The sequence below is a fragment of the Pteronotus mesoamericanus genome, unplaced genomic scaffold, assembly GCF_021234165.1.
Source record: "Pteronotus mesoamericanus isolate MK-2021 breed Mesoamerican mustached bat unplaced genomic scaffold, CSHL_Meso_final contig_25, whole genome shotgun sequence".
NCBI lineage: Eukaryota > Metazoa > Chordata > Mammalia > Chiroptera > Mormoopidae > Pteronotus > Pteronotus mesoamericanus.
This window is the reverse complement of record NW_026555105.1, coordinates 38,499,056-38,518,815: the sequence shown is the minus strand read 5'-3', so window position 1 is coordinate 38,518,815 and position 19,760 is coordinate 38,499,056. Positions and strand designations below refer to the sequence as shown.

Genomic DNA, 19,760 nt, shown 5'->3' with positions numbered 1-19,760 from the left:
ATTGTAAACTTATATGCTCCCAATAGAGGAGCCCCCAAGTTTATAAGGAAATTGTTGGATGACTTCAAAAAAGATATAGACAGCAACACACTGATAGTAGGGGATTTCAACACCCCACTGTCAAAAATGGACAGATCTTTCAAACAAAATATTAATAAACATATTGTGGTGCTGAATGACACACTGAATCAAAGAGACTTAACTGACATATATAGAACCTTACATCCCAAAGAAGAAAAATACACATTCTTTTCAAATGCTCATGGCATTTTTTCAAAGATAGACCACATGATAGGACACAAAGCAAGCCTCAGCAAATTCAGGAAAATTGAAATAATACCAAACTTTTTCTCAGACCACAAGGCCTTGAAACTGGAAATCAACCTCCAAGAGAAACTTCAAAAACTTGCAAACTCATGGAGACTGAACAGTACACTATTAAACAATGAATGGGTCAATAATGAGATAAGAGAAGAAATCAAAACATTTCTGGAAACAAATGAAAATGAACAGACAACTGTCCAAAACCTATGGGACACAGCAAAGGCGGTCCTGAGAGGGAAGTTCATAGCAATACAGGCTTACCTAAAAAAGATAGAAACATTTCAAATAAAAGACCTCACACTACAACTTCAAGAACTGGAGAAACAACAACAAATAAACCCCAGAGCAAGGAGAAGGAAGGAACTAGTCAAGATTAGAGCAGAACTGAATGACATAGAGACAAAAAGAACAATTCAGAGGATCAACCAATCCAGAAGCTGGTTCTTTGAAAAGATAAATAAAATTGACAAGCCTTTAAGCAGACTCATCAAGAAAAAAAGGGAGAGGACCCAAATTAATAATATCAGAAATGAAAGAGGAGAAATAAAAACTGATACCACAGAAATACAAATGATCATCAGAAACTATTATGAACAATTATATGCCAAGAAATTTGAAAATCTTGATGAAATGGACAGATTTTTAGAAAAGTATAATCTTACAACACTGAAGGAGGAAGAAACAGAAAGCTTGAACAGACCGATAACAGCTAGGGAAATTGAAGCAGTATCAAGAAACTCCCGGCACACAAAAGCCCAGGGCCAGACAGTTTCCCAGGAGAATTTTACAAATAATTTAAGGAAGAGCTAACCCCTGTCCTTCTCAGACTATTCCAAAAAATCCAAGAGGAGGGAAGACTCCCAGACTCTTTCTATGAGGCCAGCATCACCTTGACCCCAAAACCAGATAAAGACCCTACAAAGAAAGAAAACTACAGGCCAATTTTGCTGATGAACATAGATGCTAAAATCCTCCACAAAATATTGGCATACAGCCTCCAGCAATAATTAAAAAGATTATCCACCACGATCAAGTGGGATTCATCCCAGGGATGCAGGGATGGTTCAATATACGCAAATCAGTAAACGTGATACATCACATAAGTAAAAGAAAAGACAAAAACGACATGATCATCTCGATAGATGCAGAAAAAGCATTCGATAAGGTACAGCACCCATTTATGATCAAAACACTCAGCAAAATGGGAATAAATGGGGCATTCCTCAATGTAATAAAGGCCATATATGAAAAACCTACAGCTAATATCATACTCAATGGGCAAAAATTGAAAGCTTTCCCACTAAGATTGGGAACATGTCAAGGATATCCGCTTTCACCACTTCTTTTCAACATCGTATTGGAAGTCCTAGCCACAGCGGTCAGACAAGAGAAAGAGATAAAAGGCATCCAAATAGGAAAGGAAGAAGTAAAACTGTCATTGTTTGCAGATGACATGATAGTGTACATAGAGAACCCTGTAGAATCCTCCAAAAAACTCCTCAACCTAATAAGTGAATTTGGCAAAACAGCAGGATACAAAGTCAACATTCAGAAAATAAAGGCATTTTTGTACACCAGCAATGCAATAGAAGAAGAAGAAATCAGAAAAAAATTACCATTCAACATAGCAAGAAAAAAAATAAAGTACCTAGGAATAAATTTAACCAAAGATGTAATAGACCTGTACACAGGAAACTATACAACATTGAAAAAAGAAATTAAGGAAGACACAAATAAATGGAAGCATATACCGTGCTCATGGATTGGAAGAATTAATATCATCAAAATGTCCATACTACCCAAAGCAATTTATAGATTCAACGCAATACCTATTAAGATACCAGTGACATAGTTCACAGAAATAGAACAGACATTTCAAAAATTTATATGGAACCATAAACAACCCTGAATAGCCTCAGCAATTTTGAGAAAGAAAAACAAAGTAGGAGGGATCACAATACCGGACATCAAACTCTACTACAAAGCCACTATACTCAAAACCATCTGGTACTGGCACAAGAACAGTCCCATAGACCAGTGGAACAGAATAGAAAGCCCAGAAATAAGCCCAGGTCTCTATGGACATCTAATATTTGACAAACGGGGCAGAAGCATAAAATGGCGCAATAACAGCCTCTTCAACAAATGGTGTTGGGAGAGCTGGACGGCTACATGCAAAAAATTGAAACTCCATCATCAGCTGACACCATACACAAAAATAAACTCAAGATGGATCAAAGACTTAAATATAAGTTGCAACACCATCAAAGTCCTAGAAGAGAAATTGGCAGGAAACTCTCAGATATCCCATGCAGCAATTTTTTCACTGATATGTCTCCTAAAGCAAGGGACATAAAAGAAAGAATAAACAAGTGGGACCTCATCAAAATAAGAAGCTTCTGCACGGCAAAAGAAAACATCAGCAAAATGAAAAGGGAGCCAACTGTATGGGAAAATATATTTGCTAATGATACATCAGATAGAGGTTTTATCTCCAAGATATATAAAGAACTCAGTCAACTCCACTCCAAGAAGACAAACGATCCTCCAATCAAAAAATGGGCAAAGGACCTGGGCAGATGCTTTTCTAAGGAGGAGATACAGAGGACCCGGAGGCATTTGAAAGGATGCTCAGCATCACTAGCCATCAGAGAAATGCAGATCAAAACCACCATGAGGTACCACCTCACACCCGTCAGAATGGGCATCATAAACAGATCAACAAATAACAGGTGCTGGCGAGGCTGTGGAGAAAAGGGAACCCTAGTACACTGTTGGTGGGAATGCAGACTGGTGCAGCCACTGTGGAAAGCAGTGTGAAATTTCCTCAGAAAGCTGAAAATGGAACTGCCTTTTGATCCAGTGAATCCCCTGCTGGGACTATACCCTAAGAACACCAAAACGCCAATACAAAAGAACCTATGCACCCCAATGTTCATAGCAGCACAATTTACAATAGCCAAGTGTTGGAAGCAACCTAAGTGCCCATCAGTAGATGATTGGATCAAAAAATTATGGTACATATACACAGTGGAATACTATGCAGCAGAAAGAAAAAAAGAACTACTAAACTTCGCGACAGCATGGATGGAACTGAAGAGCATCATGCTAATCAAAATAAGCCAGGGGGCAAAAGACAAATACCATATGATCTCACCTATAAGCAGAACCTAACCAACAATGCAAAGATGCAAGGAAAATATGACCAGCAACACTGAAAGGGAAAGAAATCCACAGAGACAAGAGGGAAGGGGGGGTACAGGGAAAGGGAAGGGAAGGGGAAAGTCAAGGAACATATAGCAAGGACTCCTGGACAAAACCAAAGGGGAAGGGTTAAGGGAGGGCGGGAGGGAAGGGACAAGGGAAAGTGGTGGGGGGAAGGCAGAGACAAATATATATGATAAGTAAATAAATTAAAAAAAAATGATATGTGTGGTATCCAGTTTTTTTTGGTGTTCCCATGACAGCTAATGTTTTCTGTGTCCTAACTGAAAGCAGTAAGTACCTAGAATGGTAGCTGTTATGTTTAACATTACAGAACATTGCCTAAATGCAAAATATTCTGGTCCCAAATGCTTAATAGTCAGCCTGGTAAAAATGCTTGTGTTTCATCCAATGGAGTTGGATAGAGACCCACCAGATGGCTTATTTTTAAAGGCTTAGTCTTGAGTTTGTAGCCAATGCTTTATGGGCCCCATTCCTATCTCCTCACCTTTTACTCTTTTAGGTCCTTTCAACTGCCAGCCCCTTTGTGTCTTTGCTTGGGGGTTTTCTCGGGGTCCAAAGTTCAATCTGCCTGTGCCCAGCAAGCTGGAATGTCAGGGAATTAATGTTTTTCAGGAACAGTCCTTACCCAATGATTGGAGGGAATGGGTAAATACCCCATCTCCCTTCATCTTGAATGAGATAACTTACAGGCCCATGTTCTATACTGCCTCCCAGTTCCTTAGAAGTATGTCTTAGCTTCCAAGGTGATAACTTGCTTGTTAACACACTTTTCTTGCTACTTTCTCTTTCCTGTCTCACTTCCCCACTCCTCGGCTGGCATGTCCTGGGATCATCTTTTAGATAAACTACTTGAACTTGGAATTGTTGCATAGATTCTCCTTCTGGGGAAGCCAGATTGAAGGCAGGTTTCAATTCAGATGTGCAACCAGCTTTGTGTAAAGGCGCCAGCAGGAACAGAAAGGCAAACCCAGCCAAGATTAGTTGGACCTTGCCAATGAACATTAGGTGCATTTGGAGGTTGCCAGGAGAGCTGATGTTGAAGCTCTTTATCATAAACTGGAGCCATCTGCCAGCCTGTAATAACTGGAATATGAAAGTCCTCATCTGGATTGCAGTTAAACTGTTTACTCCATTTGTGATTATGTCTTTAAAGCTTAACATGATCTGAGTGGTGGATTTAAATTCACTTGGCTAATGTAAATTGTGCTGCTGTGAACATTGGGGTGCACAGGTTCTTTTGAATTGGCATTTTGGGATTCTTAGGGTATAGTCCCAGCAGGGGAATTTTATCCCTTACAACTCATGTGGTACCAGAACACCATGGAGTGAATTACTGTTTTATTCACTCATTCATTTATTTCATGAATTTCTGAAGACTTTCCATACAAAGTCACCCAAGTAGCAAAATGAACAAGCTTTCCATGATGTCCTTTTGGTGTGGCTGGCAGGGCACACTGCTTATATTCAAAACTGTGAATCATTAAAATTTGTACTAAAAGAAAAAAATTCATAAGTATATTGTTTTACAAAACTGAAATGAATTGGTGTTTTCTGTTGTTATTATTTTTTTTAATAAAAAAAACTTGTAGATTCATAACTCTATAAATGCCTTGTGGGATGCCAAGAACTACTCTATAAATGACTTTCTAAGAAGCAATTTCCTTCTTGTCCCATAAAACTTCCCAAAGCACCTTAAGCGAACACTGAAGCACTGGGTATGTTTGCAAATTGCAAATACAGGAGGCATTTAATTACATCATTTCTTCAAAACCCTAATTGAGACAGGAACTCAAACCTTACGGCTTAATTACTTTAATTTCAGATGGGTAACAGACTTGGTCATGCGCAGCCCTGCATGCTGGATTACATTGGAGAGGGGTCCACTGGCATTCGCTGGTAATCCTCACAGCCAAATCAAAGTGCTGAGCAACACAAGTAACAATGCTAAGTGAGACCCATGACTGGATTTATTAATCAGTTCATTGCCAATAACCATCTTTTGCTGGAATGTGCTGCTGAAAAGGCTCCACTGCCTGGGAGGGAGGCTCAATATGCCAGGCACCATTCATTTCTTACTGAGTTTTGTTTTTCTTCCCCTGACCAGACTGCACAGAGACAAGGACCAGTCCTCTGAGATGGTTCTTCTAATCAGCAGTTCCTCATTTGGATTTCCACTTAGCAGGCATCCTCCCTGATCTTCCCTACCCTTGATATAGGACATCCAGATGCTGTTCAACAAATTAGTTCTTAGTTCCTCCACTGGTTGTTAAATTATTGCAGTGACCTTGGGTGGAATGTGGAGGTGAGAGACCTAGGGATTGCTATTCTCAGAGCTGATAATGGTGTCTAACTTTTGTTGAGCATTTACTCTGTGGGCCAGGTGTTGTTTGTTGAACATATTGTTTCATCCTCATGGCAATGCCAGGAGGTAGGTGCACTTATAACCACTCTATGGTTAAGAAAACCAAGGTGTAAAGAGGTGAAACAACTTATCCAAGGCTGCACAACCAATAAATGGCAGTCAGGATTCAAACCCATGTCAGCCTGACTCCCAAAACATCGTTTGGCTTCCTCTGCAAAAACTTTGGGGATTTTAAAAAGTCTGAAGAAGACAGCTGTGGGGCTTTGGAACTCTTCAAGTGAGCACAGGAAAAGGAAAGATGGAAGGAATGGTTGGCAACCAGAATCATCACATGGGCTACTTCTCTCCATGACTGTTGCAGGGTTGTGAGATAAGCTTGGCAGAGACCTTTCAGAAGGGTAAAGTGGCTATTCCAGCATTTGCGAAAGTTCAGGAAGCAATTTGCCTTTTAAGGTGTTCTAGCAATGCCAGTGATTAACTGCATTGCTAATAAATTATGAAATACAAATGCATTCAAACCAATTGTATGTAATTAATTGTATGGCGTTTACTAGACATGTCCTAGTCATTTGTTTCATTTCCTTACATCATTTCTCCCTCTTTGGGCTTGGCTTTGTGTCAAATTTCAGGTACAAATGACTAATGAACTGAATGACAACACTAATAATAGCCAGGCTAATAGTCATACCACTAACGGTGACAATGCTAATTAAGAGAGTGCTAAAGCAACAGGCTTTTCTGCAGGATGTGACTGTTCATCTCCAACTCAGATGAGAGCAAGTAAAGTACAAAAGGAAGTGAAGGCAAAGACAGAGACTTTTTGTACTAATTACATTTATAGGACATCTAAAAAACACCATATTGTGGGCCCACAAAATCTAAGACAAGAGATAATTGATCAAAAACATGAAGAAAATGTTCAGTCCAGCAACTTGGGCACATGTGGACACAGCTGTCCCTTTTCAGAAGTAATTGTGCACCTGTGGGCACTGGAACTGACTCCTGATGAGATCAAGGTGTCCCGCTGCCTGTCACCCAGAAGCAACAAACTCATCAGGCTGCCCAGACAAATAAACTGGCATGAAGAAGATGGAAGTAAAACGGCAGTGGAGAACATCAATGGTGTGGAAGAGTGCATCCTGCTTTAGACACTCTCCAGTCTGTGTTAGAGAGACCAGTAGCATTTGATACCCTGGCTGGCTGGCTGAATGACAGAGGGGCATGGGAAAGGGTGTAGGAGAAAATTCCAACCAGCCACTTCTATCAGGACTCTGTATCCTCCATAGCAAAGGAGCTGGTTAAGACCACCAGGTACCTCAATACTGCAAGTGGAGTATCCTCGATGGGCTTCAAGAAGCCATTTTTCCTAGAAGATACTCAGAGTTCTTGGTGATAAGGCAGAGAACTGAAGACTGTGTTGCTTCTAAATAAAATTCCTACAAAGGAATGAGGACATGAGAGCTGGCAGGATGGTTACAAAGCCTTATTTACCATTGCCATAGCATGGATACTAGAAAGCCTCACACTTAGACAACTTTGGGGTGTCTTTCCAAGACTTTCTGAAACACATACCAGGGTTCCTAAAGGACAAAGACCCCGTGACACCCCCGTGGCAGTGGAATAAATAAAATGCAAGCATGCAAAGCCTGTCATAAACCCAAAAGTAAGCTAGAGTGAACATGTAAGTAAAATGCTTGAAGGCTGTAGATAAAGAAAGATAGGGTCCTAAACTGTGATGAATGTAAGTTGTTTTTAGCAGGAAAGAAAAGCTGTGTTATTTCCTGTTTTCTCCTATCTCTCTTATTTATTTTATTTCCATTGAGGCAAAACCATACCTAATACTGTTTTAGATCTTCCAGTTCAGATCAATAATTTAAAAATGAGTGTAACAACTTCAGATTTGTGGCCCACATCTTCAGTCTGGTTAATTATTTATGTGAACCTGGGCACTCCGTATTCCATCAATTCAGAAACCAAATGATGGTACCTGAGAATTTCCAGGTCTAGTTGGATGAGCAGCCTGTGGTGTGAGATCCCACATCATCACTGCCCAAGACCACTGACCCTCATGCTGCTTAGGCTTCTGCCAGACTGGCCTCTGTCTCACCTCCATGCTGCCCCTCCTGAGACAACACCTTCTGCTTTCACTCTTACCTGTCCAGCGAAGAGCCCGCAGACTCCGATGATGCACAGGATATTAAACACTGCCGAGCCCACAATGGTCCCAACTCCCACGTCGCCCTTGGTAATGAAGACACCTGAAACACAGTCCCAACATCAGCCTGAATGTTGTGGCTAGTAGTATTCCAAGGTTGTGTGGAGGAGCTTTCTTAAGTGTTAGACTGTTCACGGAGGATCTACAGGAAATAGTCGAGGATTGGAGAGAGCTTTCTAATCTCCATTGGGTACACTGTCCCACAGCAGCATTAGCATTGGATCTGGGACATGCCCATGCAAAGTAAAAGCATTACTTTAATAAAATAATAATTAAAAGCAACCACAGAGTGTTTGACCTTTAGAGGGCAAGCCTGAGTTGTTCCCAGGTCATCACCTACCTATGACGGATGTGAACAGCTCTGGGGCTGAACTGCCCGCTGCCATGAACGTGGCCCCAGCTACATCTTCACTGAGGTGCAGGCGCTATGGAGAAGCAAGGACAAAGCACAGGTAAGTCGAATTCTTCCTGGGGACCCTGTGACTCCCAGGTTTCAAGCTTGGTCCTTCCTCCACCTCCTCCCCAGAGCTTGGCCACTCCTGACTGATCTTCCTGGGTATGCCACAGCTCTTTTTATTGTCCTCCCTGAGGGGCAAGATCAGGGAGAGGGCTGCCTGATCTAGGGGTCCCAAACCCCCATGGCCCCAGGGGCCATGCGGGTAACAGGGAGGAGTGAAGTGGGCACTTACCTCCTTTCTAAAGTCAGCACCACTCAGTTCCTACTGAGTTGCCAAATATCTTTATTTTAAAATTAAATTTATCAGGGTGACATTGGTTAATTACAATGCTATATAAGTTTCAGGTGTCTCTATTTATAATATAACATCTATATACTCTACTGTATGCCTACCACCTGAAGTCTAGTTTCCTTTCATCTATGTATCCTTTTTAAGAAATGCCAAAAATCCGCATTTTTTTAAATGTAAAATATCCTGATTTTTTCAATACCATGCCAATTTCAGGCTAAATTAGGCTCATGGTAACCACATTTTGAGCCTTGATTGTAAGAGGCTATGGGGGCCTTGGGAATGGGGGAGGGTCACCCCTTGAAACCTATTTCCATCTTTGATGCAACCTTAAAAGCCTAGGGTAGGAAGAGTGAGGGGTGAGTCGAAAGTAATGAGGCATCAGCCTGCCAAGATACTCTATTCAACAAACTCTCCAGGTCACCCTATTTGTTAATCCAGGGGTCCCTTGCAAGAAGACAAGACAAATACACATTAGAGGATGATGGTTAGCATGGTTAGCTTTTCTGCTTTCAATCATGACTCAGAAAGAGAGCTACTGGCAGTCACTAAATAGCCAGTTCCTTCTGTCATCCCAGCTAAGAGATACTCCACTTGAAGGACACTCTTCCCAGAGGCACCGGCTGCTGTACTTCCTTGCTCAGTCATGGAGGTATGGCAGCATGGCCTTGGCATAGGCTACTGGCTCCCCTGACCAGCAACATTCTGTTGCAGGATCCCCAAGGGAGCATGTTGATCTGAAATGCTGGGGTTCCTCACTCTTGATTGAACAACTAAACTTCACATGGAATTCTGAGGAGACCCTAAGATGGAGGTGCTGATACCTCATATTGAAAGGTGTGGTTGTGAGGGCACCTTGGCATCCTGTTTCACCAGGAAAAGGGAGTCTGTGGGAAGGAGAGCTCACACCAAGGAGAGCTTCTTTGGGTGGTTTGCCAAGACTTGCCCTGGGCTGTGAGCCTTGCATTGCTGTGTCTTCTCCAGCTTGGGCTTCTGGATGGGGTGTTAATTCTGGAGTCCACACCTGGGGATCATCTCCAGTTCATTTCTCTCCTTCACTCACTCAGTTGGCTTCTTCCTTCGTATTTCCTTATATTCCCCTCCTCTTTCATTCCTAATTCACTTCTGCCCCAGCAACATCTCACCAGACTCTTAGAATGACCATTGAGGGGTCTTTCTGTCTCTAGATTTCTTGCCATCTACCAGAACATAGTTGTCTAAAGCCTTCCCAGCTCCCTCCTGGGCACTGAACAGCTCCTCACACCCCAGGCTGGCATTCTCCAGGCTTGCCACATGCCGATTCCGGTTCTGGGTTCGCGGATTGGTTCTACATCTCAGACTCTTCTCTGCTCAAAAATACCACTCCTGGAAATGCATTGCCACTGAGACTCTCCTTCCCAGGGCTGCTCCAATCCAGCCCCTGTATGAGCCTTTCCCTGATCTCCTCACCGAATGACCCTTCCTCCCCTTTCTCTCTCTGCACTTTCCATTGTCCCTGCACTTCATCCAGCCCACTGTGTGTGTCAATCAGGAGTTGCTTTGCACCCTACAGCACTTAGATGACAAAGACTAAGATATGTCTCATCTTGTTTCCTTTGGGTGTGCTTGCAGGTTCCATGGATTTCCTCAATTGAATAGCACACATTCTGACAACTGTATTGGGTTGGCCAAAAAGTCTGTTACATTTTTGTTTTGTAAAATAAAAGACACATTTTCCATTTTCACCAATAATTATTGATTTGGATATTTTTAGTATGTCATCTATCTCCTGCTATTGGCTTCTAGTGGGCAGAGGCCTGGGGTGCAACTAAACATCTTCCAATGTATAAGACAACTCTACAGCAAAGAATTATCTGGCCAAAATGTCAGTTGCAAACCACTTTGACACAATTGATCAGTCACAGAACATTCTCCACATACTGCACAAGTAATTCATTTCTGCATTTCAGTTGCATTTTTACCTTTCTTGAAATAATAAAGCATAAAATGCCAAAAACATTGCTTATTTTCTTCCATCTTCAATATTAAAATGGCTGCACAAAAATTCACCAATTTTGATGGCTTTTTTAAATGCACACTGATATGACAGCTGTCACAATACAATCTGACAAAAATTGTTTAGAGTGAAGTTAAAGACAACTAAACACTAATAGAGCCATTGTACACAAAAAATGTAATGGACTTCTTGGTCATCCCAATACGCACATTTGTAGAAGACGGTCTTTGCTATTTTTTTAAAGTTGTGTAGAAAAGAGAGAGAGAGTAGTGTGCTTTATGTAAAAAATAAAGCACCAAATGGTGATATTTCAGAGATTGCAAATGACCCCAATTACAAGGGTTTGAGAACTTCTACATCTTCCACATGAGGTGGCCCTGTTTACAAGTTAACTCACTTTGAACAAAGGGCTTCCACACCTATCCACTGTTCACCGCAGATATCACCTCACTCCTTCCTCTCCTACTTTCACTGTATAAGGAATCCATTCCTGGGGCCTCTCTAGGGTTATTGTGGAATCATTCTTTTATTTTTAGGTACACAAAACTAACAGACTTCCAGGATATAGAAGGAACTGCTCAAGTTAGTGGTTCACAAAGTGTGATTTTGGACCAGTAGCCTCAGTAGCACCTGAAAACTTACTAGAAATGAAACTGCTGTTCCCTGCTGGCCCCCAAGACATAGTGAATTCTGACACTTGTGGGGAGGAAGAAAGGAAAGGGGAGGGAAAACAAAGTTTGAAAACTACATAAAGAAACGTGAGTTCCAGATAGGAGGTACATCTGGGAGAGAGCCCTTCTGAAAAAAAGGATTCCAAATTAAAAATAAAATAAAATGGAAAGCGTCCAGAAAAAGGAAACTACATTTCAAAAGACAAAGAAATTAAAGAGGAAAGAGAATGAAAAAGTTCTAGATATGCTGAATATTTTCTGGTGAAAGGGGTTTAACTTGGTATTCAGCCTGGCGTCACTGGGCGGATTTCGAACAGAGTCCATTTCCTTGTCTCTGTGGCCAGTTCTTTCATCTTCTCGCCTTTTAGACCTCTGCTTGGAGCATTTCTGTACATAAACACAGAGGAAGGGTGACAGATGTGTGTGGCTGAAGATTTCTCACTCGACAAGGACCCCATATATTACCAAGGGAGGGTTATGGAAGCAGAAGGGAATAAAGGAGAGGAAGGTGGAGGAAGCGACAAGGAGAAAGGAAGAGCCAAATTTAAAAGAGGAAAAGAAAATTGGAAGCAGAACACAAAAGCACCATGAGTAATGGCCAAATGGAACAGGGAGAGCTGGCCATGTGGTAAAAACCCGGCTATGGATGGGTGCCCTGAAAGTCTAAGCAGATTGATGGAGCTTTTGTGCTAATATTGCCCATTGCTCTGAAGCATGCTGATGCCTGGTGTTCCCATCCCAGGTTGCATAGAGGGCTCCCCAGGACCTTGGTGGAGCAGGTTGGGGCAGTACCACTGCCCAGCTCAAACATGCTGAAGATCAAGGCACATACCTCACAGATCTTTTCCAAGGAGGGGACGAAGAAGTCATCACACACAATGGCCAGCGCATAGAACATGTACATGGCCTGGAAGAGAGGAGAGGAGAAGCGATTAAATTCAGAGTTAGGGCAGAGCCACAGGCTGAGGGTCTGGCCACTCTCATTTCAATAACATCCTCTGTCACCATGAATTCAGCATCTTACTCAGGGTAAGAACAAAGTCTTTGCAATGCCTACAAAGTTCTATGCGATCTCACCCCTCCTTTCTGACATTACTGTGTACCATTCTCCACGTTGTCCTCCTCCTTGTTCTCCAAACATGCCATGGATGCCTGCCCCATAGGCTTTGCACTTTTTGTTCCCTCTACCAAGAACACATTCTCCCAAGATCATCTTGCCTGACTCTATCACATCCCTTAGAACCTGGGATCAATATTAACCTATGCAAGAAGCCTTGTGCTCTCCTCCCTCCCATTTCTCTCCATCCCCGATCCTGTTTTGTTTTTTTCTTGATATTATATGTGAAATTCACTTGTTTGCTGTCTTTCTTCCCCAATAGAAGTCCACGTGAATATGAACTATATCTACCTCATTTATACTCAGCACTCAGCCCAAGGCCTGGTGCATAGTAAATATTCAATACATATATGTGCAATAAAGGAATAAATAAATGAATACTTCCAAATGATTTTTGTTCACTCTTATCTTCCCTTCAGGATAGTCTCTGTAACCTTACTTCCACATTTTTGGTCACCTGTGACCAGGCCATAAATCACCTCTTTCACCTTATCCAATTCCATGTTTCCTTTCTAACTAATGAAATCTTACTTGGATTCCACTGTTGGTTGGCCACCCAGTGTCCATCCTCCAGAACTTCTAATAGGACCTCATTTTCATTCAAATATCTACCATATCCCATGTGGAAGGCAACCCCACTTTTTCCTACCAGAGTAGATACAGATTGGCCAATTGGTGTGTAGTAGTCCCCAGGAACCACTCTTGGTTCAGGGGTGGGCACATGACCCAGGCTGGCCCAATCAGATGGTAGGAAAGGCTTTATAGTTCTTGACAGAGGGAGCTGTTTCTTACCCTCAAGTGTTGACTGTGGACAAAGAGACTGGGATTCCTAATTGCCATTGGTATCCATATTGAGGGAAATCTGATTTGAGATGAAGTCAACCCTCAGTCAACTTAACAATTTCACTGAGCCACTGATCATGGGGTGCTAGAGCCCACCCCACCTCCAGACTTCATAACATAACATATTGGCAAGCAGGTTAATTTGATTTGAAATTTCTCTGTGACTTGCAGCCCAAAGCATCTAATGGATATGGGTGCTCATCCTTCAAGTTCCAGCATCCTCTCATTTTTTCCACCATCTAGGATTTTTCCTTTTGAGAATTGTTCCATGGGAAGGGCCTTCAGTCTCACATTTCCCACCTCCCTCACCACAGGGCAAAGGCACATGACCCAGACTGGCCACCAGAATACCCATTTCCTTTCACATAGTGGTGGGTGAGCAAAAGGTCTGCAAGGAATCAACAGAGAAGCTGGGAGAGAGGAGTTCTCTCCTTATGACATATAAATACCACAGGAATCAGGAGCTCCTTGAGGCATCTGCCATATAGAAAGAGCTTGCCTGAGAATGCAGCTCACCAAGAGATGGCATACACACACACAGGTACCCAATGACGCCTTGTGAACTCTGGACCCAGCCCAGTCTGAAACCAAAGTGGACTTTCAATTTCATGAGATGATAATACAATACCCTTTTATACTTAGCTGATTTGAGTTAAACTTCTGTCACTTACAACTCTCCTTCAGGAAGCCTCATGTAGCAACCCAAGCATGAAATTGTCTCTCTGGCCTTTGATTCTTGGCTATCAAACTAATTTAGACACCCCTCCTCTCTTTATGCACTTGTTTTCTTTTTTAACATGTATGTGTTTTGTCTTGTCAAACAGATTTTAAGATTCCAAAGTACATCTTAACACCCGATTCTGTGAAAATATTGGACAATTGCACAAAAACATATGTACTAAGGATATTCTTTTCAAAATTCTGACCGTAATAAATTATCAAAACTTAGTAAAATATACCACAAAGGAAGGGTTATTTAACTATAATTCATCATTCAATGGAATACTGTTAAAAGAGATCATGTAAATCTATATTTAGTGACAAGGAAAAGCATTTTACACTACATTGCTAAATGAAAAGTGTTATAAAACAGTGTGTACAATCTAATTTTTTGTTAAATTATGTATAAGAATGTATATATATGTAAATGCACATACATAAGTGTATTTACATATAAGGGCTTGCAAGGCTATAAATCAAAATAGTTTCTCCGTTAGTTGCTGTGACTTCCTTGTATTTTATCCTTATTTTGTTTGTCTACCCTGAATTTGGATTTCTTGTGTGGTTTTCGTAGGTGATAGGAGATTGGAGAGGTAGTCACTCTGCCTTACACTTTACTACTCTCTGAGGATCTTGGGAAGCCTGGCATGCAGAGAAGCCTTAAAAAACCTTTCTATTTATTGGTTTGTTCATAACTGCAAAAAATTATTTGCTTTTGGGGTATTTTTTTGAAAATGTCAATTAAAAATTAATGCTGTATTTTATAGTTTTGTAGATGAGTCAGAATACACATTCCCAAGATGCAATGGACTCAAACCATCTTTTGCATAATGACTTGCAAAAGTCATAATGATCAGCAGGTTTTATTACGACCTTTGAAAAGACAGCCAAATGTAGTAAATGGAATACAGAGTTGCACACTTTTGGATTAACCAAGACTAAACAAGCCAATTATAGCTGCCATTCTCAACTCACTGAAACAGCCAATGCCACTTGGAAGCCCATAAACCATCTCTCCAATATTACATTCCAATATTACAAACTGATCCTGTTTCGAGGCAAGAAGCTCTGTCTAAAATGTTGCAATATCAAACACTAGGACTGGGAGGAGAAATAGATTTGCCAGACTCTCTGTGTTGTCAAGGCTGATGGCTATTGAAAGTCCCATTATCCACTTGTCTACAGATGGACACTTGGGCTGTTACCATACTTTGTTGATTGTAAATAATGCTGCAATGAACATAGGGGTGCATATATCCTTTCAAAATAATGTTTTGGGTTTTCTTGAATATATACCCAGAAGTGGAATTTGTAGGTCATAAGCCAGTTTCATTTTTAATATTTTTAAGGAAACTCCATATTGTCTTCATAGTGGGTGCACCAATTTGCAATCTCACCAGCAGTGCATGAGGGTTCTCTCTTCTCTGCACCCTCACCAGGATGTGGAGATTTATTTATTGTTGATTTATTGATGGTAGCCATTCTGACAGGTGTGACACAGCATTTCATTGTGGTTTAAATTTGGATTTATCTGATAATTAGTGATGTTGGGCATCTTTTCACATGTCTATTGGCCATCTGTATGTTGTCTCTGGAGAAGTGTCTACTCAAATTTTCTTCCCATTATGTAATTGGCTTTTTGTTTTTTTGGTGTCAAGTTACATGAGTTGACTGTATTTCCTATGCTGTACTTTGCATCTTTATGACTGTTTTATGCTTTATGACTGTAACTACCAATATGTACTTTTTAATCCTTTTGCCTTTTTCACTCAGCCCCCGGCTCCCTTCCCTTCTGGCAGCCCTCATTTTGATCTCTGTTATCTATGACTCTGTTTCTGATTTGTTTGTTCATTTATTTTGCTATTTATATTCTGCATATAAGTGAAATCATATTAGTTTTTTTCTGTCTGACTTATTTTACATAGCGTACTACCCTGTAGGTCCATCCATGCTGTTGCAAATGGTAAATGTTCATCCTTTTTTATGGCCGAGTATTAGTCCATTGTATGTGTATACCACCACATTTTATCCACTCATAATGACTATGTATGATACCAGGTGGATATCTTTGGGAATAACTCTGTAAAGTATATGATTGTCTAACCACTATTTTGTACAACTAAAACTAATATACAATAATTTTGCATGTCAACTGTAATTGAAAAATAAAATTAAAAAAAAGAAGAAAGCCACATTAGTTCTTGTGCACAAGGCAGCATAAGGCATGGACTCCCACTCATTCAAACACCTGTGGCAACTACCTGTGGACACCTGGAGAGACCTAGTAGGTGATGGGCCTCCTTTCTACCTCCCGGTATCTGAGGACAGGTCTGCCACTTTGCTTACAAGAAAGTTTTTACTCTCTGCCATGTTACCCACAGGAAATCAGTTTCCCACTGGAAAAACAAACAAAAACTGAAGATGTTGATCCAGGGTGGGGACTGTGTATGTGGAAGGGGTACAGGAGAGATAAGGAAACTGTATTTTCTGCTCAGTTTTCCTGTGAGCCTAAAATTGCTCTAAAAAGAGGTCACTACTACCAATAAAACAAAAACAAACAAACAAAACAAATGTACAAAGTCAAACTTTAAGATGCAGAGGGAAGTAGGCAGAGACAAATGTATTTGAAAAAATAAATTAAAATAAAATTTTAAAAAAAGATGCAGAGGGGGAAAAAAGGTGCAGAGAACTTACTGGTATTACTGGTACCGTAATTACAGTTGGCTCAAATGTTTTAGAGAGTGAGGCATCTTTGTGTTGATTTGACAATTCTTATATTTCCAAAAGATGTATTATCACTGGTGATGATGATGATGATGATGGTGATAATGATGTGTGCCACAATTTGTTGGGCTAGGAATTCAGGCATGTTTATAGAAATAATCTCATTCAATTCTCTCAATTCCTATGGGAGGTAGAGAGTTACTAGTTCCTTTTCCCAGATGAGTCAGAGAGTATAGCATATTGTCCAAGGACATATGGCTATCAACTGGCAGGGCTTGGATTTGAACCTCAGAGAAGGCAGGACTCTCTCTGAGCCTTCACAAGGAGTCCAGCTGTGTCCCTGTGCAGAGGTCATTTCCCATTCACCACCCAATTTCCATTTTCTATTTTCAGATTGCCTACTTATAAGCTGTCTTCCCCAACCACACTCAGGCAAGTACAATTTCAGAATCCCACTTTCATGGGTTGCTGGTAAGAGCCATTGATGTTCTTTATTATTATTTTTCTATTATTAAAAGTCTTATTTTGATTGCATGCTCACATACAAATATGCCATCTACATAAATGTTTGAATGTGTTCATCTACATTTTTATTTTTAGTGGCTCCTTATTTTCCTCAATAAATGAATAGACCATGAACATTGCTATAATGAAAATCTTTAAACACATGTCCTTTTTCATTTCTAGAATACCTTTCCAGATGTGTAATTATTGGATAAGGTTCTTTTTAAATCTTATTATTTTTACAATGTGCACTACAAAATTGCAAGATAGATATGGATCTCAAAAATGCTGAAGCTGACCCAATACCCTGGGACAATCCAAATATGCTGCAACACACCCTGGAATCTGAGCCTGTGGCTAAGATATAGTGAACAGAAGAAGCAACAGGGGACATGTTCTAGGTCTGATGAGTAGGGGGTGTTGAAGAAGAGGGTGGGGTTCTATTTGAGCAGCAACTCAAGCTTTATGATCACAGGTACTCTTCTTCCCTTGGGACTTATCAGGGCCCTTGGTGTGGGAATTTGTACTTTGGCATTGATCATGTGCTGCCTGGACCATGAGCCATGGTGTATGTCCATGTACCTGGCCTCCATCCTCTGGAAGGGCAGCAGCTGTGTCCTTCATAGGTTCACATCCACACAGTCTCAGGGTAGGCTTACACAGAACAAGGGCCCAATTTATACAAGGTGAATGGATTCCAAAGAGGGTGCTGCTCACAGAGTAGCTGCTGTCACCTTTGGAAGCCATCAGGGAAATGCCGGACTAGCAGTGACTAGCACAGCCATAGCTTAAAGAGAGGCAGCCTGGAGCCGTGGGGGAAGGCAACGAGGGGTGAAAGACCCAACATCCAGTCCTGGACTTGATATTTCTAAGCTGCATGATCTTCAGCAACTCTCCTTAGCCTGCTGAGCTTTCAACACAAGACCAGTCACACCGTGCTCTCTAATTAGTGTACAAGGCTGCTGTGGCGAATGAATGGAAATAAATGAACAAGGGTGTTTGAACACAGCAAAACACCTCATCCAACAAGGACAATGCCACGAGGACATGCTCCAGCTAGTTTGCTGGAGACAATAGAGCAGAGCCAAGTCACCCCTGGTGTCCTAAAGAGGCTGTCAGGAATCAGTTGACAAGCAGCTAATCCCTAGACAGTGGTGAGCCCATCTAGGACTGGTTCAGCTAATTCCCAAAGACCCAGGAGCTAAATAGGTGTTTATTGTTGTATGTCCCTGAAGTTTTGAGGTCATTTGTTACACAGCATTATTTTGGCAATAGGTAACAGATATAGGCAAGGTGATAGAAAGAGCTACAGTGAAAACAACAATAATGAGAAGTCTAAGAAAACAGACTTTCTGGTTTTTTGGAGTTAGGGTGACAATATACTCAGTTTTTCTAGTATCTCTGAAAATAGCCATGGCCATGTTACACAGTTTTGGCCAATGAGAATATGAAACAGAGCCAACTAAGGTAACCCTTCTTTTCTGCTTTGAACCTGGAAGTGATGTCTGGAATGGTAGCAGCTGTTGTCTGACCATGAGACAACCAGCATGAAGATACACACCAATATGTTAGAGGTGGCAGAGCCCTGACGATGCAATCCACCAGCTGACCTAATGCCAACCATTTCTCTCTCTGCATTTCTTACTGTGTAAGAAAATGAACCCCCTTGTTGCCGCTAGTTGGGGTTTCTGCATTTGCAACTATATGCCTCCCTAGCTGATACAGGGCAGAGAAGGTTGATTCTGCTAGGCAGAGGTAATGAAGGAGGTCAGAGAAGTCTTCACAGAGAAAGTGGCTATTAGACTGGGATTCTGAAAGATAAATACTATTTTATCAGGCAATTTTAGAGGTTGATGGGGACTAATAAAACTAGAGAACTTTGGTGACAGTGGTTAAACTGAAAAATACCTAAGGTAACAGGAAATTACTGTGGCCTGTGGCTTAATGGAGGTGAGCAAGCTGTAGCTGAAATGTTGATATACAGAAGGGCTTCTGAACTGTGAGGACAAATGTACCTGAACAGCATAACATTAACCCTGCTGTTTTATGTGGCATCTCCAGTCAGCGGTTTTCACAGACAATTTCCTTTTACTACATCATCTGCACTTACATTACTCTGTCTTTAATTTCAATGAAGGTGGTGGAGAGGCAATTCTTAGGGAAGATCTATAGAACTCTGGCCTTGGTGGAAATTCTTCTAAATCTCCCAGGGATTGTGGTTTGAAAGAAAACCAGAAAATATCTTTTCCCTTCTCTTTTTTTTCATAGTTTCAAGTAATCACATGTAATTAGACTTAAAACAATTATTTA

The 19,760-nt window shown here is 41.1% G+C and overlaps 1 protein-coding gene across 1 annotated transcript in view; it reads right to left on the bottom strand.

Moving 5' to 3' along the window:
• The window catches only part of SLC24A3 (solute carrier family 24 member 3), a 545,985-nt gene that overhangs the window by 142,777 nt on the left and 383,448 nt on the right, over positions 1-19,760 (bottom strand). The window contains exons 4-6 of the mRNA XM_054574120.1: positions 12,375-12,449; positions 8,470-8,554; positions 8,069-8,172 (exon numbers count right to left, since the gene is read on the bottom strand). Of these exons, the coding sequence (XP_054430095.1) occupies positions 8,069-8,172; positions 8,470-8,554; positions 12,375-12,449 (264 nt within the window). The remainder of the gene's footprint in view (positions 1-8,068; positions 8,173-8,469; positions 8,555-12,374; positions 12,450-19,760) is intronic.